Below are 23,308 nucleotides of genomic sequence, written 5' to 3'. Positions count from 1 at the left end.
CTGTAACTTGCTGGTAGGCCAAACTGTAACTTGCGGGTAGGCCAAACTGTAACATGCTGGTAGGCCAAACTGTAACTTGCATGTAGGCCAAACTGTAACTTGCTGGTAGGCCAAACTGTAACTTGCTGGTAGACCAAACTGTAACTTGCTGGAAGACCAAACTGTAACTTGCTGGTAGGCCAAACTGTAACTTGCTGGTAGGCCAAACTGTAACTTGCTGGTAGACCAAACTGTAACTTGCGGGTAGGCCAAACTGTAACTTGCTGGTAGACCAAACTGTAACTTGCTGGTAGACCAAACTGTAACTTGCTGGTAGACCAAACTGTAACTTGCTGGTAGGCCAAACTGTAACTTGCGGGTAGACCAAACTGTAACTTGCGGGTAGGCCAAACTGTAACTTGCTGGTAGACCAAACTGTAACTTGCTGGTAGGCCAAACTGTAACTTGATGAAGGACCAAACTGTAACATGCTGGTAGGCCAAACTGTAACTTCCTGGTAGGCCAAACTGTAACTTGCTGGTAGGCCAAACTGTAACTTGTGGGTAGGCCAAACTGTAACTTGCGGGTAGGCCAAACTGTAACTTGCGGGTTAGAGATAAAAGTTTGACATTGGGAGAGGAGTCAGAATGACATACTCTACTGGGGAATGTGTCGGCTATTAGAGGGCCTGACGCTGTGGTGACTGATAAAGCCTGGTAGTGCTGTGTTGTGTTAGAACCAATCAGGAGGAAGACTAAGGCACAGAGCTCTAGGAAACACGTGTTGCAGTTGACATACATGGCTCCTCACTATCTCTTAACTGACACCTTCCCTGTTGGGGTTATGATTTCACTCAGTGCAAATACACTCCAACTACCAATCTACCCACAGATTCAGTCAGGTTACAGTCATGAGCTTCACTGGTGATTATTTTTTTTCACACACAATTTAGGGAAATCTGATAAATATGAAAGTTTAAATCGAAAAGACTGAGAACACCGCTTCTAACTCTGTTACTCTGCACAGATGGTGATGGCTGTTTGATGTTGTATATAGTCTTCCCCATCCCCAGCAGTTGTTGACAGCTTGTCCTGGAGAGCTTGTCGCTACTTGTTAGTCACCCTTTGACCTCCTTTATGGAGCTTACTCTTTACTGTTCACCTGAATACCGCCAATAGCAGGTGATTATGACACACCACGTCCTCATAACCTAAAGACAATCGACCAGAGCATACTACCTCTGCAGTGTCAGTAACAGTATTACATTAAATAAAACTTCTCATATTTACTGTGAGCCTGTCGCTCGTCTCCTCCCTGTTTTGAGTTGAGGAGTATGTCTCCTGTGTGTTCTGGTGTCCATTAAACAGAGCTGGAGGTGGAAGAGCTTCCAATTACAGCAGCCAGCAGGACTCACATAGCCCACAACCATCACTGGAATGTGAACAGGCAGCTCCAGACATGTTGGGTTAAACACAGCCTGCCAAGCTAGGGGGAGGTGGAGGTGTTGGGAGGATGTGTGTGTGTGTGTGTGTGTGTGTGTGTGTGTGTGTGTGTGTGTGTGTGTGTGTGTGTGTGTGTGTGTGTGTGTGTGTGGTGCGTGCGTGTCTACGTGTGTGGCTACGTGTGTGTTTACATGTTTGTATGTCTACGTCAGAAATGACAAAATACTCTACGAATTAACCCATAATGGTAAGGTGTGTGTTTTTGACATGAAATTCGGTTGAACATTTCTGAGGTTGTCTATCCAGTTTGTCTTCAAAAATAAGACTAACACCTTAACAATGATTCTCATTTTTCCATGACATAGGCAGTAGTGGCGTGTGGATAAAATCACTGGGGAAGCCAGAAAAAAAGCCATATTACAACCTATGTGTTCTGATAATTGCGTTGTTTGCTCTAAAAACTGTCTTCCCTTGACACTTTTTTTTTGGTGTGCCAGGACCATTCACAGTTGATCTCACTCAGTCTAGCTCATTGCTGATTGGCTAATATTTTATACTTTTTTTATCAGGGGGGCCCAAATGCTCGCTGGCTTTCCTTGAATTCTACGCTACGGGCAGCAACAATGTCATACTCTTTTTGACCAAACAGCATCAGATAGATGGCCTACACATACAGAGACAGAGGGGCGCTGTTTTGCTCGCTCGGATGCTTTCTCCAGTGAGATACATTTAGCCTTTTGCAAATTGAAAGAAAATTATGAAACACATAGAGATGAAAGATACATTATTTTATGTATTTAAACTGGGAAGCCTGGCTTCCCTTGGTATCCTGGAATACACGCCACTGGACATAGGCTACTCTTAAGTTATCAGCAGACAGGAAAACGTACTTCAAGTTCCAAAGCAGCCATTTTCCTCTCAATAGCAAATACTTTCTGGGTAACAATTAAATACCCTACTGTGATTGTTTTCAATTAAAATGGTCAAGAATAAACAAAAAATGCTTCTTAGCAAAGATCAATTTCTCAAGCAAGAATTTTGCTAGTGGTGTTTGGGAGTGAGGAGGGGAAAACTGAAAACTAGCAGGACAAAACTCCATCCCCCAATAAAGGCTGAAATTTTAGGTGGTCTTTACAAACTGCACTTACATTAAAAGGGCATTATCATAATCTTCTCAATTTCACAGTAATATTCCAACCTCATAGTGTGGAAATATACTTTGAGAGAGAGATTTGTTTAGTCACACTGCCACCCTCTGGTCACCACTGTACTTGCAGTCTTCATGTTGAAGATGTACACAATAACATCAGTCTAATAGCTTAAATACTACAACATTAGCAGAACAACTGTAGCATTATGTATGTTAGTGAAGGATTGATTCTAGGCTGGAAATGTATTTGTTTATTGCCATAAGTGAAAATGTTTGAGCAAATTCTGTAGATGCTAATGGCTCTATATGTGGTCAGTAGTAGGACTGCAGCTTGAGATAATCACTGTTCTCTTACTAACATTTACACATCCAGTCATATTCTTTAAAACAAATCAAATAAAAATCAAGGGATGAAAAAATGTAAGCATTAAAATGTTTTAAAGTAGCTGAAATTACTAATCAACTGCAGGAAATCTAATGGAGTTGACCATCTATTGGTTTACTTTGCATCACTCTTTCTCAGTACCAAGAGGGTTTCCCCTGAGCTCATACAGCTGCTGCCCAAGCCTGGCCAGCCTGTCACGGTACTCCAGCCTATGATATTTGCTCTCTGGCACCCCTCTGAACCCAAGCAGCGCGCCCCACCAGGCAGCAGCGATCGCGGACGTGGAGTCGCTGTACCCACCGTGGAAGAAGCCGTGATTGGCCAACTCAACCCAGGAGTCGCCTGCCTTTAGGAGGGCGTCGTAAGCTATCATGTGAGCATTGTGCCCACTGGCACCACATACCCCCTGGAAGCTCACCTCCCTATAGAAACACTGCCTGTCCTTCACTCTGTCGCTCTCTGGGAACTGGGGTTTGCTCTTCCCATTCCGTATGCCTCTCTTTTCCAAATATGCTCTCCACTGAGTCCCAAAGTAGTCCCTGGTAGTTAGAAAATGTTGTGTAAACAAACGGGACAATCTCATGGGAATATGTCACATTGGGCCTGTGGGGTGGTGGTGGGTCAGACGCCCACTCTCCACACTGACTGCTGTCAGCATGGGCTCCTGGTCAAGTGCAGGCCAATACATATGGCCCTCACGGCTGCCCCACACCCTCCACCCTTCCTGCAGAAGGAATCTTAATGCCCCTCTCAGTTCTCCATATGTGCCTGGCAACGCTGCCAATACAGCGGAGAGGGAGTAGAATTCTTGCATTGAAGGGAGATCAACATGTTTGTTTAAGTGTGCCGTGCCCCAGCGTGCAGAAACATTGACACTCCTTTGGGTGTCCTGTTTACATTGTGACAACAAGACATGACACGCAACAGAAAAAAACACAGTGCATTTATGACTCTCTACAGTGCCTTTGGAAGGTAATCAGACCCCTTGACTTTTTTCACATTTTATTAGGTTACAGCCTTCTCCTAAAATTGATTCAATTGTTTTTTCCCCCTTATCAATCTACATACAATACCCCATAATGACAAAGCAAAAGTTTTTTAGACATTTTAGCAAACATGTTAAAATTAAAAAACAGAAATATCACATTTACATAAGTATTCAGACCCTTTACTCAGTACTTTGTTGAAGCATCTTTGGCAGCGATTATAGCCTTGAGTCTTCTTGGGTATGATGCTACAAGCTTGGCACACCTGTATTTGGAGAGTTTCTCTAATCCTTCTCTGCAGATCCTCTCAAGCTTTGTCAGGTTGGATGGGGAGCGTTGCTGCACAGCTATTTTTATGTCTCTCCAGAGATGTTCGATCGGGTTCAAGTCCGGACTCTGACTGGGTCACGCAAGGATATTCAGAGACTTGTCCCAAAGCCACTCCTGCGTTGTCTTGACTGTGTGCTTAAGTTCGTTGTCCTGTTGGAAGATGAACCTTCACCCCAGTCTGAGGTCCTGAGCGCTCTGGAGCAGGTTTTCATCAAGGATTTCTCTGTACTTTGCTCCGTTCATCTTTGCCTCGTTCCTGACTAGTCTCCCAGTCCCTGCTGCTGAAGAACATCCCCACAGCATGATGCTTCCATCACCATTCTTCACCGTAGGGATGGTGCCAGGTGTCCTTCAGACGTTTCCCTTGGCATTCAGGCCAAAGAGTTCTTGGTTTCATCAGACCAGAGAATCTTGTTTCTCATGGTCTGAGAGTCTTTAGGGGCCTTTTGTCAAACTCCAAGCGGGCTGTCATGTGCCTTTTACTGAGGAGTAGCTTCCCTCTAGCCACTCTACCATAAAGGCCTGATTGTTAGAGTGCTGCAGAGATGGTTGTCCATCTGGAAGGTTCTCCCATCTCCACAGAGGAACTCCAGAGCTCTGTCAGAGTGAACATCAGGTTCTTGGTCACCTCTCTGACCAAGGCCCTTCTCCCCCAATTGCTCAGTTTGGCCGGGCAGCCAGCTCTAGGAAGAGTCTTGGTGGTTCCAAACTTCTTCCATTTAAGAATGATGGAGGCCACTGTGTTCTTGGAGACCTTAAATGCTGCACACATTTTTTGGTACCCTTCCCCAGATCTGTGCCTCGACACAATCCTGTCTTGGAACTCTACAGATAATTCCTTCGACCTCATGGCTTGGTGTTTGCTCTGACATGCACTGTCAACTGTGGGACCTTATATAGACAGGTGTGTGTCTTTCCTAATCATATACAATCATTTGAATTTACCACAGGTGGACTCCAATCAAGTTGAAGAAACATCTCAAGGATGATCAATGGAAACAGGATGTACCTGACCTCAATTTCGTGTCTCCTAGCAAAGGGTCTGAATACTTATTTATTTTTTTCAAAAAATCGGATTTTGCTTTGTCTTTATTGGGTATTGTGTTTAGATTGCTGAGGATTTATATTTATTTAATCAATTTTAGAAAAAGGCTGTAACGCAACAAAATGTGTAACAAGTCAAGGGGTGGGAATATTTTCTGAATGCACTGAACCTGCTGCTCTTCCATCCATGTCTTCCATGATTACAATTTACTTCTCCACCAGGACTCGATACAGCACAGGGAGGGATGCCCTCTCCCCCTCCACCACCTTGACCAGGACTTCAGCTGTAGTCAAGTGCATGACAGTGTCATCACTAATCGGGAACTCTTTGGCATCCAGTTTCTCTAGACTTCCTATCTTCTGCACTTCCTCATGGATGAGCGCTCCATCATTCTCAAATGTCTCCTGCTCCACTCAGCACCTCTGTTCCAGGGGAACCTCCTCTGAAATGTTGACATCTGGTTGGAATGACGGTTGTAGTGGTGGTGGTGTTCAATTACTTCCGTTAAAGATTGCATTATATCATTGACTAATTGAATGTTGCTTTGGATGGAAAAATTACCTATACATTTAAAATACAGAAAAAACTTCACAATACCTTTTAGGCTGTTAAGATGAGATAAGGATGCACTGTCCCGTATGTGAGTCACTGAACCATTCATGGTCAATTCAGGGAGACTCAACGTTACAGGATGTTAAGGTATGAATCTATTGTGTAGAATTACAGAACACACAATACAAGTGGAGCTCGTGCTGTCAATGGCTCCCTTGGACTGGTAGTGGATCTTAGAGACTTATGTAGGTGGAGCGTTTGTTCTCTTCATGTGATTCTATACCTTAGATTTTGCCTTCTCAGTCTCCACCGTTTCTCAGCTCCATACAAGGCAACAAGGCTTTCACATGAGTTATGACAAACACTTCCTGGTTTGAAGACCAATGGGATTGCGATTGTGAAATTGCAATTGCCCCATCTGCTGGAGGTAAATGGGAAATTCATTGCTCTTTGACGAATGTACACTTTACTCACGGTCTATTCCCCACTTTATATGCCATATAAAACCTTTACAGGTTGTTGTGTTAACGCTGGACTAAGGATGGTACCCATGAACACCACAGTTTGAATTGTTCAGGAAAATAGCTAGTTGTTCATTAAAAAGTCTCTCAGGGGTGAATCACCCAGACCACAAGAAAACCCCAATGATGCCATTTCCTGATTCAACCAATGTCATCAACAAACAATTGTTTTGGGGCCCAGTAACTCTTTTGATAATGTTACCAAGTTATTTTACTTCTTTTGGGTAAATATCTTGATGTTGAGTATAAACCATTCATATTGTGTATCTATATATTGGTAATGGAAGAATGCTGCTCCCTTGCGAAAACAATCTGTAAAAGATCACTGTAACCAAATGGAATTTAAATTAAGACAACATTAACTGTAGTGAAACTCAGACATCTACCATTTATCTTTCAAATTGCACTTTTGGCAAGGGAGATGTTTTGGAACAAGCTGTTACTAAAAACATGCTGAAAAACCTACTCGTACACCAACACTCTGCTGCAGGAGGGAGTTCATTCTGATCTACCTTGTTCTCAGATTGTGTGATGGACAGATCTCACATCTACGAGTGTTATCAATGTGTATTCAGTTCTGAAGTTGAAGTTTCAGTCAGACTAATTCTGTGCAAGTGGCGTCTTTCAGGAAGTGGGGACCCGGGCCTGCGACGCGTAACAGCCGTTCCCATCAACTGAGGAGCAGCAGTGAAAGACTTGGTGGTTTGACTACACCACGTGATGAAAGCTACTTCCTCTCATTGTAAAACTTGCACTCTTTCTCTCTATCTCTTTTCTTTTTGTGATCTGAGGCTGATTGATTCGATAGAAAGATGGCGGGGACGAGGTAAGGAAGACAGAATTCTAGTGTGTTTTGGATGGAGTGGTTTTGAAAAATGAAGGATGCTGTCATTTTTGTTGAATCATTCTTAAAAGTATTTGGAGTTTTAGTGGGGGTCATTGGTGCCTTATAGAGATGTAACACCTAAGCAATGGCATCAGGTGCCTGGGCCCTTACTTACTATATGCAGTTAGTCGGTGGAAAATTGTTGATACGTGTGTTATTCTTGAGTATTATAGTCCTGAATTGTTATAACATAGTAGATGGTGTTCTACATGCAGTTAAAACAGGACAGAAGTAGAATTGGTGGTTGAAAATGTTTGAATTTCACCAAAATGTAATTTTTTTGTCTCTTCTTTTCTTTTTCTGAAGCTTAATATTTTTCTAACTTGTTAAACTCACTCACAATCTACAAATCTGTGATATCAATACAACTGCACCCCCTATGCTGTCTTTCAATTGATATTTCTGCACTGTACGTCTTTACAACATAAGCCTCATAACAATATCACAATTTGTATTACTATGGTCATGTTATTGGAATTGTTTGTGTTGTAATCAACGATGCGGAGAGATGTTAGGGTCTATGCAAACCATCAGTATACACAGCTGTTGACGTCTTAATCTGTTCACTTATTTTGGGTGTGGAGGTTGAGATTTGCTTCCTGTTGTGAGACACTTTGTGCAACATCTAAAAAAAAAACGCACATTAGTTTAAAAGCCAACACTGAACTACTATGTGACCTTGCTGGATGAGCCTTGGTATTTAGATCGAATGATACTTTTTTCAACGGGTAGATTGTTTATTATTAGCAAGAATCCCAAATTTGAGCAGACTGAGTTTTTTCCTTCTCATTGACAAAGACATTGCAGCAAGAAGGTGATGAGACAACCACTACGGAAAGTAAGGCTAAAGTCCTCAAGCTTAGACTACACTTCTCGCCGTGTCTGCCCTTAAATGTTCTTAAAAACAGCGCTTTAACAGCCTTCTGTGAAGCATTACATCCATTGATTCATTAGAAATCATATCAATCGGATAATACTTATTTTTGAACGATATATTAATCTGAACATCCCACTTGTGTTTCTCCTCCTTTTGACCAGAATCACCAATCTTCAGAGCGTAGGGAAACAGCCGCCTCTGATTCTTCCCCACCAGGTGACCGGAGCGGCACCAGGTACGGTCCAGATGCGCATCAAGACCTCTCAGAGCAGCGGGGATCGCCTGAGTCAAACCAAGTCCATGGTCCTGCAGGACCCTGACTTGCCTCCCAGACCTGTAAGTATAGGACATGTGCACATAACACACAAACATACACAGACACACACACACACATATACACACACACACATATACACACACATGCACATACGCATACACACGCATACACACACACACACACACACACACACACACACACACACACACACACACACACACACACACACACTGCTCACTTATTATACAATGTTATGGCAGATTTGAATCTGCTTATTGAATGTTGTTTGTCATTTGGTGAACTGTGTTTACATAAATTCCAGTAATTATGATTATAGCATTTATAAACCGTTGTATCACATTAGGTGATTATCATTTGCTTAATTGCGCTGATCTCTGTTTGACTGAGCACTTCCCTGTGGGAAAATCAGGGTAAAGATAAAACAGATGATGCATTTACAAAATGAGCAATCTGATGCAGCATATTGGGAATAATGTAGCTACCATGTTGACAATGAACTGGACATAACCCCAACCATTTCATCTTTCTCGTAAGCGGCTACGTGGTCGGTTGATACCTCCATTTAGCATAGTGGTTCATGACCGTATCATAATGGTTCATGACCGTATCATAGTGGTTCATGACCGTATCATAGTGGTTCATGACTGTATCATAGTGATTCACGACCGTATCATAGTGGTTCATGACTGTATCATAGTGGTTAACGACCGTATCATAGTGGTGCATGACCGTATCATAGTGGTTCACGACCGTATCATACTGGTTCATGACTGTATCATAGTGGTTCACGACCGTATCATAGTGGTTCATGACTGTATCATAGTGGTTCACGACCGTATCATAGTGGTTAACGACCGTATCATACTGGTTCACGACCGTATCATAGTGGTTCACGACCGTATCATAGTGGTTAACGACCGTATCATAGTGGTTAACGACCATATCATAGTGGTTAATGACCGTATCATAGTGGTTAACGACCGTATCATAGTGATTCACGACCGTATCATAGTGGTTCACGACCGTATCATAGTGGTTAACGACCGTATCATAGTGATTCACGACCGTATCATACTGGTTCACGGCCGTATCATAGTGGTTCACGACCGTATCATACTGGTTCACGGCCGTATCATACTGGTTCATGACCGTATCATAGTGGTTCACGACCGTATCATAGTGGTTCACGACCGTATCATAGTGGTTCACGACCGTATCATACTGGTTCACGGCCGTATCATACTGGTTCATGACCGTATCATAGTGGTTCATGACCGTATCATAGTGGTTCATGACCGTATCATAGTGGTTCATGACCGTATCATACTGGTTCACGACCGTATCATAGTGGTTCACGACCGTATCATAGTGGTTCACGACCGTATCATAGTGGTTCACGACCGTATCATAGTGATTCACGACCGTATCATAGTGGTTCACGACCGTATCATAGTGGTTCACGACCGTATCATGCAATACATCTGTCTATATATTGGCTGGAGTAATACAGCTGCACATTTACTTTAAAAAAGGCCAATGTAACCTTCAGTCAGTCTCAGTTTCTAACATGTATTGTAAACCTTCATAGAGTTTATTAATAATTGACAGCAACCTGAATTACTCTGATGATCACAGCCGTGAGGCCACGTCTTCATGTTTTGTTGTGTTGCTTGTTTGCTAATTATGCAGAAGATACTTGTTTGTGAGACGCCTCATACTGCAATAACACAGTTTGTCCAGAGGGCAGAGTAGAGGTACAAAGGCTACTGGAGATAATGAACCAGATCTTATGGACTACAAACATATTCACTAACATCTCCCAACAAACATAGCTCCGAACACAGAACGTTACAGCGTTGCTCTAACGTTACATCAGTGTTCCAGGGTTCTAGTGTAGAATGTTGTTCTGATTACAGCTGTCCTAGTTTTCACTACATTCATTACACAGAGGGTCACATGTAGCAAACATAAAAATGAACGCTGTTTGTTACTATCATGTATTAGTGTGTGTTTCTAGAGAGCAGGGTAATTGTTTCTTGACCTCCTCCAATGTATTGCCATCCGTGTTAAACCCTAGCTGGATCATGTCCTGCTCCACCCCCCTACACTGTGATTAATGAGAGATTATAAACTGGGTGGTTCCAGCCCTGAAGGATGATTGGCTGACAGGTATATCAGACCGTATACCACGGGAATGACAAAACATATTTTTACTGCTCTAATTACATTGGTAACCGGTTTATAATAGCAATAAGGCACCTCGGGGATTTGTCGAATATGGCCAATATACCACAACTAAGAGCTGTATCCAGGCACTCCGTGTTGCGTTGTGCTTAAGAACAGCCATAGTATATTGGCCATATCCCACACCCCCTCAGGCCTTATTGCTTAAATATAACAACCCAAAATAGCTGGACCCCGTTGTAGTAAATAAATGACTCACTAGAGGTTTGGATTGTGAGGGTAGGCCTATCCTTATTGGAATTCCTATAAGACAGGCATTTGAACAGTAGAGGGCAGGGCAGCACAGTGCTGAAGGATAAAACTGAATACCTAACGGTACATACTGTGTTTCTATAGCAACCCGGATGACTGTTACAGAACACTGGTTCAACTATGTATACGCTCAACCTTTTCTGATCTACCTTTACTGTAACTACACATATTACTACTACTACTACTACTACTACTATATTACTACTACTACTACTACTACTACTACTACTACTACAGGGTTTAACACATCTCTCATTAATCAATAACCGTGTTGTATTCATGTCCATGTTTGTCTTTTGTAATGACTGTTTCCGTTGCTGTTATATTGACATGAACTATCATGGTCTGATTGTGATTAGCACTGGGTTGTGTGAGTTGTTTATCTGTTGTCGCAGTGTGAGGTCTCATGTCATCAACCACACTACGTTCCCACACACACCACTGTCAGAGCGTCTATAGGCATTTATGATATACTGTAGACGTTAAATAGGTTAACGCAGTGATGAGACATTCACACGCGTCACCATACTCTCTTTGTATTATATTGCATAATCTTTATAGCTGTTAAATACAAATTGGAATACATGGACTCTTCACACTACCTGTACTGTTTTAATTTCACCGAACCGATTTGACCAGCTAAGACAATAAGGCCACAATCAAGCAACAGTTCTGATTTGAAACCATCAGGAAAGTCAGCTCTTCTTCACTGTTTCTTCTGTTTTTCTTTCCGTAGATCTCTCGCCACCGGAGGAACCAGTCTCAGCATAACATTGGTGGAGCCGTAGAGAGTCCTGTGAGTATGACAGGCCACCATAAAGAACTGTCAGGGTGTAAGGAAGCACATTGGGCAGAAATCAGTTTGTGTTTTTATACTCTGTTACTGTATGGCTGTTATTAGCTATTATACTACACTAAATATTGTTCACTATAAATATGTTTCTGTACTTTTCATTCAGCAGGCCTATATTACTTAAAATAAGTATATTTATTTGGTTGATACTGATAAAATAGAATGTGTCTGATTGGAATATTTATGTGACATTGATTGATAATATCTCTTCAAGGATAAATGTTACATGTATTTCAGGTTGTTTTAAATGGTGAATATTTGAATAAAGCCAAAATATCCGAAGGAGGCAAAAAACTGAGGAAGAATTGGACTTCAACTTGGGTAGTCCTGGACACAGATAAACTTCTATTTTATAAAGACAGCAAGCAAGAAGTGCTGACAAATTTGGTAGGTTTTTGCAAGATCTCTCTCTCTCTCTCTCTCTCTCTCTCTCGCTCTCTCTCGCTCTCTCTCTCTCTCTCTCTCTCTCTCTCTCTCTCTCTCTCTCTCTCTCTCTCTCTCTCTCTCTCTCTCTCTCTCTCTCTCTCTCTCTCTCTCTCTCTCTCTCTCTCTCTCAAACACAGTAAAGTAAAAAGTGATGGTTCAGTAAAGTACAACGAGGTAGGAGCGAGAGAGGTAGGAGCGAGAGAGAGGTGAGAGAGCGAGAGAGAGGTAGGAGCGAGAAAGAGGTATGAGAGAGAGAGAGAGGTGGTGGGATTCTAAAATGAGCTTGCCATGCTTTTTGATGAAGCTCAGAGGACTTAATCAAAGCCCTCTCTATTACTGAGCCCCATCAGAGCAACGGTCTGTCAGACTCTCCCTGTCCAGTAGTTCATTATGGGCAAGAGAGGCATTTCCAAAACTGAAATAGTGGTTACAGTGGAGGGCTGGGTGGTGTTATAAAGAAATACAATTTTGTAATTTGTTAGTCTTTGTTTTAGAGTGTGAAAGAAAGAGACAATATATTTGAGAAGAGACTAGATTAACCCTTGACCAAAATTGTCTTTGTTCATACTTGTCGCTGTCGCTGTCGACAGTATTTAGGTTTGGGTCTGAATATGCACGATGTCGTCATCATCATACGAACTCAGGATATGATGACAAAAAAGTGCTGGTAACAAACGGCAATCAGAAGATCTGTCTCTGCTCTTGGGCAGATTGCTTCCGTTTGTTCATTAATCGTGATTCATAACAAATATCTGGCCAAGATAGTGATAGCTGTACCCTGTTTGAAAACATGCCTTCTGTTATTTGTCCATAACTTTGGTGCGTTTATCCCATTCATAACACAGCAGTGAAACTCCTTACTACTAAGCACCTCTCCCCACTTCTCCCTCTGTAGAAACCTGGATGCAGTCCTGATGGGATGGATCTCTGTGGAGCTGTGGTTGAATGGACAACGGAGAAGTCCAGCCGGAAGAACGTGCTTCAGGTATGGACATTTGGTTTATGTGTGAAGAGGATCAAAGTAGTTTACAATTAGACTGAGCAGCCTGCAGATTGTCTGCTTTGGGGTTTGGGGATGGGATGTTATTGAGTGCACTCGTTCCCTGATGATTCCTACAGATAATACACTCAACTTCTTAAGACATTTGATACATTTTCATGAGTCTTTGAGTCAACCACCTGTTCAGGAAAGACATTTGCATTTAGTCAGATTGCATTTGAAGGTGATGTCAGGCCAACGTCTTACATCTCCTCAAAACCAATGGCCTTTAGATTAGTAAATTAGACTCTTAAAACGTCCCAGTACTATCTTCTTATTGCCTTTTGAAGATTATCTTTTGATAAAGGCTTAAGGCAGGAAAGCAAACTGACGATCGATTCATTGGCAGTGGCAGCGCAAGTTTTCACGGGGGGAAAAAGCGGAGGGAAAAAAATCACTGATTACGGGAGAAAAGGAAGAGCAGATTTCCTCAACTGCTTAAGACACTTCATCGCTGCTGGTCGCTACTCTGCTGCACAGTATTTCAGCCCCCAAATCTTAATGCAGTCAAGATTAAAATGGGAATTACAGCATAATCTTAAATAATCCAAGTGCTGTGGAGAGAAAAGGGCTTGTAATGCCGGCTCAAATCTATTCTGAGGTCTGACAACATTGTCAATCAACTCTAGGATTAAAGTTAAAATTAGCACTTAAAGTTACTGTTAATTTTGCACAAATCAAGACACTGATTTACAATCTAAGAAATACCTCACAAAGATGTGCCTGTCAGATGGGTAGATGCGGTTAAAAAACTAGAATATAAATATTAACATTTTTGTCACTTATATCTCTGCTCCCCGTATCCCTGTCTCCCAGAGAGATTCCTATTTCATGGACTATGACAACATAACTGCTCTTTTGAACCACGTAAGCTAAGGGCCAGTTTACGGACTTGATGAGTTTGGCACTATTCCATATGGTGATCTCAAAAGGCCATTCACTTCATGTAGATTTGATATTGAGTAATTTAAAGTTCCTGCAAAGTACCCAGTGGTTGACGACACAGACTTGACTCTCAACTTTAAACCTTGATTGGTGACATCAGGATATATGACTTTCACTTCCGAGGAAGTCCAAAGTATCAAATGCACTAAATATATAGATCGAATGCGCTTCCAATCCAAATATGACAATGAGTCTCAGCTCAATAGATACTGCAATCAAATATACATGAAGCATTCTTATTTTCCACCCAGCGCTCTGCTATCTGTCACTTTTATTCTCTCTGAACCACCCAGTAAGGAAGTGTCCTCCCTGGACAGTGTTGACATCCACAGGCTGCCCAGCCAAAGGTCACAGGGTCACAAACCTGAAAAATGTTGTGCCTCTCAGCCAGTCAGAGTTCACTTTCCTAAAACCTCAATGGCACCATCTGTTTTCCTCTGCAGTAGTGTTTCAGATCAGCGACATGACTGCCGCCCGCGGAAAACCTGTTCTTCCTAGAGGAAGTTATGGGTAAAATGATAGAGAGCTGAAACGGATCCTTTAAGGCAGGGGTTCCCAAACGTTGTCACTCAGGCCCCCCCTTTCAGCATTGGGGAACATCTCGCCCCCAACGTCTATTTCTACGTCCACAAGCATTGTTCGTGACACAATCTGTTCACACACTCTTGTGGGCGAGGAGAAAATGTTGCAGGTTTAAGGCTTTTTTCCTGCAATTCTACACATTTTGTCATCAACAAGTTATAAATAGTCCCTTATGGTATGCAATGACTGATATGGGTCGGCAGGGTAGCCGAGTGGTTAGAGCGTTGGACTAGTAACCAAAAGGTTGCAAGATCGAATCCCCAAGCTGACAAGGTAAAAATATGTTGTTCTGCCCCTGTTCCTAGGCCGTCATTGAAAATAACAATTTGTTCTTAACTGACTTGCCTAGTAAAATTAAAAATATGACAAGAGGAAAACACCTTATGTACTGTACTATTACAACTTTCAAGAGTAAGTTGAAAGCCGGACTGAGTTCCTTAAAAAAAAAAAAAAACTCAAGGCAAAGCTTGAAATTTTCTTCTATCTAAAGTTGAAAGTTTAGGGAATTTGTGATCAACTGAGGAAGTGGTTCAATAACTCTATGGGGGTGCTGCAAGAGGATTATCATGGTTAGAAGAGTGCTCTGGTTTGGCTCGAGGGCAGCTGAAATAAAAGTCATCGTTTGGAAATAGGTGTTCATGTTATTTATCTACCCAGTTTATGTATTTCCCTTTTTTCTTCATGTTTTTCTTTATTTTTTTCTTTATTATCTTTACCATTGTGGAAAGACACAGTTGGTGGCACACAGGTCTTCCAAATTCCACAAGGAAAGGAAAGAGGATGGGAATGGAGGAGGGTGTTACTGAGGCCATTGTCATCCAAAGTATTTATTCAGCTGCAAGGTCCTTTTAGACCTGACAGATGTTCTTCAGCCTTCCCTTCACCTCCTCACTCATCAAAAGCATCATCTGTGTTTATGAATAGATGGACATTGTTCTTCCTGATTCACTATTGCAATTCCAGGAGCTTAGGAAGGAGGGACACTGGTTACTCCCCACTCCAGCTTAGTGACACACTTGGTGAATAACTCTCACATGGTCTCTACATATGAGATTCTTCAAATAATACCAAGGTTCCTGTCTGGTGCACTGTTTTATCACTAACACAGGGTTGACTAAGTGATGTAACCTTGCAGAAACACAGAGAGGGGAGCTCTGATCTTTGTATTTGGACACCTGAGGGAGCCCCGTATCTCGTGTCATGCTCACTGAAAGAATGCCTACACTAACACAGTTCCAAACTGTTGTCAGTTCTTGTGACATCACATGAGGATAGACAAGAAATACACATATCAGACTGCAATATGAGATAAGTCATTGTTCGTCACAAAGCCACCTTATGATACGTATGATAGCAGAATTACACAAATATTGTAAAAATATAAACAAAGGTTGTTTTTTTTGTCATTTAGCAGACGCTCTTATCCAGAGCGACTTACAGTAGTGAGTACATACATTTTTAAAACACTTTTTTGTACTGCGTTCACTGAAGAACAAAGATTGTTTAAACTTCGCTCTTTGTACAGTGGCAAAAACCAAACTATTTGAAGAAGCAGAGATGTAAGAAGGAACAGAAAAAGCTTGGGGAACCCCAAACCAGACCCCCTATCAGGCTAACACTGTCCGATCAAAGCCAGATACATTGAGCACTGCTCTGTATTCTAATCTGCAGTGCTGAGCTAATTCATGTGAATTCTTGAGGGGTGTCATACTGAAAATAATATTTCAAAATGTCTGGAGACCAAGAATGGAAATGCCTGGCACACTGTCTTTATAACCAATTGATAAGAATTTCAACCCATTTTTTTTTTACTAACTATCGTCAGCATTGATGAAAGCAGACAGTCTGTTTGAAAAGGACTAACGGCTCAAAGCGTCTCCCGCGAGGCTAATAAAGCCAGACATATCTCTGACGTTGCTCAACAAATAAAAAGGAGCACAACTTTGAATAAGTGGTCATGCATTTTTCATGCTTTTCTGCATATCTAAGTGTTTGAGTCTGGCTTGAGTGAGTTAAAAGCAAATAACAAAAGGAGCAGAAAAGTCCAACATTGCATCAACTCCTCTAGTAGAGAGACAAACAGTAGGGTAGTGTCAAAGGCGTCTGGTTTTATCCACGGGCCGCTTCTACGCAGTCGTCGACAGCAGTATCCTTCTCTCATCACTAATTGATTCTTTGGAGGTTTGGGCGACTCTCGCTATGAGCTTTCTGTACCCTATCTTGTCTGACAAACATGGTTCTCATAGTCACAATGTGGAAAAACAGACTCCAAAAACAACCATGGAGAGAGGACAGAAACAACTGGGAGGATGAAATAGAGCCCGGGGCTAGAAAATAATGAGTCCATTTCAGTGGAGGAGCTTTAACCTGCCACCGCCCCAAAAAACATTGCTTTTTCTTGACTAATCAACAGGAAAGTTTAATATTATTGCAAAAGACTCGTAATCACGTCCGAGAAGTATGAAGCATCCTTCTGAGTGTCGAAGGTGAATCATACGAGGAGGAAGAGGGTAGGTGACTGCGTTGAGGTTAGCACAATTTTTGATCTTCGGTTTTCTGAATGAGCCTCGACCTTTCTAAAGTTCAGTCAGATTGACAACTGTCTTGACTCTTGTTACACCAACACAGAAAGACCAAACAACCCTGAGGTGAAGGAGATGTATATTCAGTGGAGTAGATAACAACAGCTGGATTGATTACACGGATCAATTAATATATTCACTATTTACAAAAAGTGAAAGATTAGTGCAGTAGATATTCAGAGCAGGTTGTAGTTTGTAGTATTTTTAGTAGTAGTATTCCGGTGCCTACTGGTCCGATGATCCTGGGATGTAATCGTACTAAGCTGCTGACCTGACTAGTTTAATGCCCTTCTGTCTCAAGCTCACAGTGCCTGATTGCTTCCAGATGACCAGCCTCGATTACGGTTGTGAATAGGAGTGGCTCACTCCCAAAATGGACATAACATCACACACAGATAGAGAGATCCTCTCAGACACAGACTGTGCTTCTACTAGCAAATACTACTTTAGTGAGGTCTAGGACCTATGACCTGTGGTTAAACCCAATAGGAAGCTCCTACCTTCCATAGTGTTGATGATAGTGGGCATCAGCCAACAACTAGTAATTTATTAAAAATACAGCCTATACTAGAATGTTAATGGGAAAGTTAGTCGGGGCAAAATAGCAATATCCAGACCATTTCATTCACCTCTCATATTCCTTCATCCACCTCCCTCTTGTTCTCTTGTGCTTCCGGCTGGAGGGCAGAGGCTTTACCACCAAGACATTCACTATATTGTAGCGATGCATGTCTCCGCGGTGTCAGAGCTGCGGGACTCTGGAGCTGTTGAACAGTGTTATCATACAGTAAGCAGCGTTTCACACTGCACAGGGGTTGATATGCTTGGGAGTGACTTTGTGATTAGTGTTATGTTTAATGGTCTAGGAGGATGCCTAACTCTTTAAGGCTTTAAGTAGGGAAGTGGTATTATTGTACATCAATCTATTCAAATAATAAGCTTTTATTTTGTTTTGCTATGAGATGAAGGCTTGTCGGGTCGTCACTCCGTGTTCTGGTAGGGTACTCTTCTAATGTTGTCTTTTTAAAGATACGGATAGCACTTAGATGACTTTCCAGCTCCGAATAAAAGGCCAGCTACATCTCCACTTTGTTACCATGTTATTACACTTTTATGCTGAGCTCTGAAGTAAAGTGGTACTGTGATTTGTATATCTAGTCTCTTGATTTTTATTCATCCCTGAAACGTTTTACCCAGAAACCATGTAAATAAAATAAATAAAAATGATGACAGCATTAGAAAGATTTTCCCTGTAACCCTTAAACACAGATACTTTATGACAACAGAATCACAAGGCAGCTGGCAACAGTCCCAGATTAACACTGAAACACTAGCTGCCATCTGAGTCTTGACCCCTACAAGACATGGTCAGGTTTACCATGTCAGTCCATCATCTGCCCCCCCCCCCCCCCCTCGGCTGTATCACAACTGTCTGTGATCGGAAGTCCTATAGGGTGGTGCACAATTGGCCCAGCGTCGTCCGTGAATGGGGAAGGTTCGGCCGGGGTAGGCCCCTTTATCATTGTAAATAAGAATTTGTTCTTAACTGACGTGCCTAGTTAAATAAAATAAAAGTATTGCATCAGCATTACATTTAGTTGACTGTGCTGTTGTAAGTTACCTTCGTAATGTTCCCTTTGAAGTGAGTCTCTGGGGACTTAATCTGTTGAAATGACAGTTTCTCTCCGGGAGTTCTCTTGTGGTGTGGCCCTTCATCCTCAAAGCTGCTTACATTGAAGTGGGCATTAATTTGTTTTTCAAGAGAAACAGTGAAAGTATAGTGTGTGTTAATCGCCAGAACGGTGGAAGGATTTAAACCTCCAACAGCAGATTGCCTTGGAGATTCAATTTAGAAATAAACGTCAGTTCAGTTAAACCATTGGACTTAATTCTAGCCAGACATACATCACACAATGTTATACCTTTCCTTTGTGGAGCGATGAAGCATTGCAATAAGTTCAGGTCATGGAGCAAAGTAAAGTGAACAGAGCCATTTGTGGGTGATGAATTGTGGGGATTAATTACAATTTTTAGCAAATTATGGAACATCCTCATCACAACTGTCACCTTGGCCTTCAACAACTCAGCAGTACATTACGGCATTAACATTCTGCTCAGGTCAGACCTGAAGAGGAAGTACCAACACAGATATTATTTTATTTCACACCATGTCCGCTGTTATTGTAAGAACTTATCTTTCTGTGAACTTTATCGTTGCAGTTTTAACACTTCTACAGATATTTTGTGGCAAATTGGAAATAATTAACTTGGCAAAGTAGAATGCTTCAAAGTTGCATTGTTCCTTTATGAGGAGCCATAATTAATGTTTAATTTAAGAGCCACATGCAAATGTGGAGGCACAAATGGCAGTCTCCTCTCTGCTCCGCTGTACATATTTAAATATGAATGGTTCTAGTCAAAATAAAGCCCAGACATTCAACACCCTCTTTATTAAGAAATGTGATAAAAATAAAGATGTATTTCCTATTCTTTTTCATTTCTAAAAGTAAAACATTACTTTGCACTACATTTCCCTTAGTCAAAATACACAGGAAAGCTTTGACTTGTGTTGTATAGTTACAAGGAGCTAAATATATTCTATATGTAATATATTCTCTGAATAGAGGTCATACTGCAGTTATTGGCTCAGTTTTCCATTGCATTGCCAAAGCTGATTATCTACTATAATACCTCACATTTTAATAACAGTCATGCAGTCAAATGAAACTATTGGTCTGTTTGTTATGAAGATCATTGTTATTTGGAGGGCATAAACTCTACAATTAATGTTTTATTTGCCGTAGTCTGTTATTTACCAATGAATATGTTTGCCAATGGTTTTGTTTGACTGTGGAGACCTAAATGTTCCATTAGCCGGCACCTCCTACACTGTCTGTAGTGTTCTCTAGCCGGCACCTCCTACACTGTCTGTAGTGTTCTCTAGCTGGCACCTCCTACACTGTCTGTAGTGTTCTCTAGCTGGCACCTCCTACACTGTCTGTAGTGTTCTCTAGCCGGCACCTCCTACACTGTCTGTAGTGTTCTCTAGCCGGCACCTCCTACACTGTCTGTAGTGTTCTCTAGCTGGCACCTCCTACACTGTCTGTAGTGTTCTCTAGCTGGCACCTCCTACACTGTCTGTAGTGTTCTCTAGCTGGCACCTCCTACACTGTCTGTAGTGTTCTCTAGCTGGCACCTCCTACACTGTCTGTAGTGTTCTCTAGCTGGCACCTCCTACACTGTCTGTAGTGTTCTCTAGCTGGCACCTCCTACACTGTCTGTAGTGTTCTCTAGCCGGCACCTCCTACACTGTCTGTAGTGTTCTCTAGCTGGCACCTCCTACACTGTCTGTAGTGTTCTCTAGCTGGCACCTCCTACACTGTCTGTAGTGTTCTCTAGCTGGCACCTCCTACACTGTCTGTAGTGTTCTCTAGCTGGCACATTGATATAAGGAGCTGTTGGGGGATCTGCTTTCATGTAGATTAACATCTCCAGTAAAACATTTGCCTGACAATAAAAAGACCATGATAATTAAAATCTCCAAACTCTTAGTTCAGGAGTCCCTGCGCACGTCAGGATTAGAATAATATCAAGGCGTATTAATGAGTTTGCGTCCCACCGAACCTACTGCTCAATATGAGCCTGATGACAGAGAGGTGGTGCCCTACTGTACCTTTGTGTCGTCTCAGATTAGGACAGCTGACGTGTGAACATGGAGGCTGGACAGGGCCCTGTTTAGTTAAAGGAGCTTATCTCCATTTTTCATGAATAGAACGAATAGACACGACGAGCGTCTGCTGTCATGTCTCCGTGCTGCTTCAGATAATCTTTCATGCATCTTTGACCGTGCAGCTCAAAAAAAAAACGTGTTTGATATATTTTTAACCAGTTTGCTCTCCCTTTTTGATTAAACTTCAGAGGGAAAAGTCTGTCTTATCAGGAAGTCAGATAGACTTTGGTGTAAGCCAGACATTTCAATAGAAGGCTTCCGTTTCTAAAATGACAGAAGAAAAGGACATAATGTTCAGGATGCTTTTCTGTATGAGGATCCCACAGACTACACGTTAAATCCTGAGTCTTAAACCCCAATACGAAGAGGATTGTAGGCTAGCATCACCATGATATGGACTCATTGGACTTCATCAGAGATTACAAGTTGGAGGGACCAGTTAATAAACATTCACTAATATTGGTTTCCTCTTTCAAGTCCTAGGTTTTTAGGCCTAGGATTTTAATTTGACATCCATGCACATAATTCAAAAAATCTGTCCAAATCTCCCATCGAAATCAATGATTTACAGTGGCTTGCGAAAGTATTCACCCCCCTTGGCATTTTTCCTATTTTGTTGCCTTACAATCTGAAATTAAAATAGATTTTTGGGGGGTTTGTATCATTTGATTTACACAACATTCCTACCACACTTTGAAGATGCAAAATATTTTTTTGGGTGAAACAAACAAGAAATAAGACAAAAATACAGAAAACTTGAGCGTGCATAACTATTCACCCCCCCCCCCCCAAAGTCAATACTTTGTAGAGCCACCTTATGCAGCAATTACAGCTGCAAGTGTCTTGGGGTATGTCTCTAAAAGCTTGGCACATCTAGCCACTGGGATTTTTGCCCATTCTTCAGGGCAAAACTGCTCCAGCTTCTTCAAGTTGGTTGGGTTCTGCTGGTGTACAGATTCTCAATTGGATTTAGGTCTGGGCTTTGACTAGGCCATTCCAAAACATTTAAATGTTTCTCCTTAAACCACTCGAGTGTTGCTTTAGCAGTATGCTTAGAATCATTGTCCTGCTGGAAGGTGAACCTCCGTCCCAGCTTAAATCTCTGGAAGACAAACAGGTTTCCCTCAATAATTTCCCTGTATTTAGCACCATCCATCATTCCTTCAATTCTGACCAGTTTTCCAGTCCCTGCTGATGAAAAACATTCCCACAGCATGATGCTGCCACCACCATGCTTCACTGTGATGGTGTTCTCGGGGTGATGAGAAGTGTTGGGTTTGTGCCAGACATAGCTTTTTCCTTGATGGCCAAAAAGCTCAATTTTATTCTCATCAGACCGGAGTACCTTCTTCCATATGTTTGGGGAGTCTCCCACATGCCTGCTTTTTGGCAAACTCCAAATGTATTTGCTCATTTTTTTCTTTAAGCAATGGCTTTTTTCTGGCCACTCTTCCGTCAAGACCAGCTCTGTGGGGTGTACGGCTTAAAATGGTACTATGGACAGATACTCCAATCTCCGCTGTGGAGCTTAGCAGCTCTTCAGGGTAATCTTTGGTCTCTTTGTTGCCTCTCTGAATAATGCCCTCCTTGCCTGGTCCGTGAGTTTTGGTGGGCAGCTCTCTCTTGGCAGGTTTGTTGTGGTGCCATATTCTTTCAATTTTTAAAATAATGAATTTAATGGTGCTCTGTGGGATGTTCAAAGTTTCGGATATTTTTTTATAACCCAACCCTGATCTGTACTTCTCCACAACTTTGTCCCTGACCTGTTTGGAGAGCTCCTTGATATTCATGGTGGCGCTTGCTTGGTGGTGCCCATTGCTTGGTGGTGTGGCAGACTCTGGGGCCTTTCAGAACAGGTGTATATATACTGAGATCGTGTGACAGATCATGTGACACTTAGATAGCACACAGGTGGACTTTATTTAACTAATTATGTGACTTCTGTAGGTAATTGGTTGCACCAGATCTTATTTAGGGGCTTCATAGCAAAGGGGGTGAATACATATACACTCATCACTTTTCAGTTTTTTTATTTTTCATTTTCTGAAGCAAGTCATTTTTTTCATTTCACTTCACCAATTTGTACTACTTTGTGTATGTCCATTACATGAAATCCAAATAGAAATCAATTTCAATTACAGGTTGTAATGCAACAAAATAGGATAAACTTCAAGGGGATGAATACTTTTGCAAGGCACTGTACG

General features: G+C 41.8%; 1 protein-coding gene and 1 pseudogene across 2 annotated transcripts in view; one reads left to right on the top strand and one right to left on the bottom strand.

Annotated features, from left to right (window-relative positions):
- Window positions 1-2,877: 2,877 nt before the first annotated feature.
- LOC129817029 (ADP-ribosylhydrolase ARH1-like) lies at window positions 2,878-5,730 on the bottom strand (annotated as a pseudogene).
- A 1,376-nt stretch (window positions 5,731-7,106) lies between these two features.
- LOC129816668 (rho GTPase-activating protein 15-like) overlaps window positions 7,107-23,308 on the top strand; it is a 52,609-nt gene continuing 36,407 nt past the window's right edge. For both annotated transcript variants that reach the window (XM_055871428.1, XM_055871427.1), the window contains exons 1-5: window positions 7,107-7,216; window positions 8,315-8,489; window positions 11,684-11,743; window positions 12,038-12,187; window positions 13,122-13,211. In XM_055871428.1, the coding sequence (XP_055727403.1) occupies window positions 7,203-7,216; window positions 8,315-8,489; window positions 11,684-11,743; window positions 12,038-12,187; window positions 13,122-13,211 (489 nt within the window). In that variant the 5' untranslated portion in view covers window positions 7,107-7,202. The remainder of the gene's footprint in view (window positions 7,217-8,314; window positions 8,490-11,683; window positions 11,744-12,037; window positions 12,188-13,121; window positions 13,212-23,308) is intronic.

The sequence above is a fragment of the Salvelinus fontinalis genome, chromosome 19, assembly GCF_029448725.1.
Source record: "Salvelinus fontinalis isolate EN_2023a chromosome 19, ASM2944872v1, whole genome shotgun sequence".
In the NCBI taxonomy this organism is placed as follows: Eukaryota; Metazoa; Chordata; class Actinopteri; order Salmoniformes; family Salmonidae; genus Salvelinus; species Salvelinus fontinalis.
The sequence above is the reverse complement of the archived record's forward strand: the minus strand, read 5'-3'. Positions and strand labels throughout refer to the sequence as shown.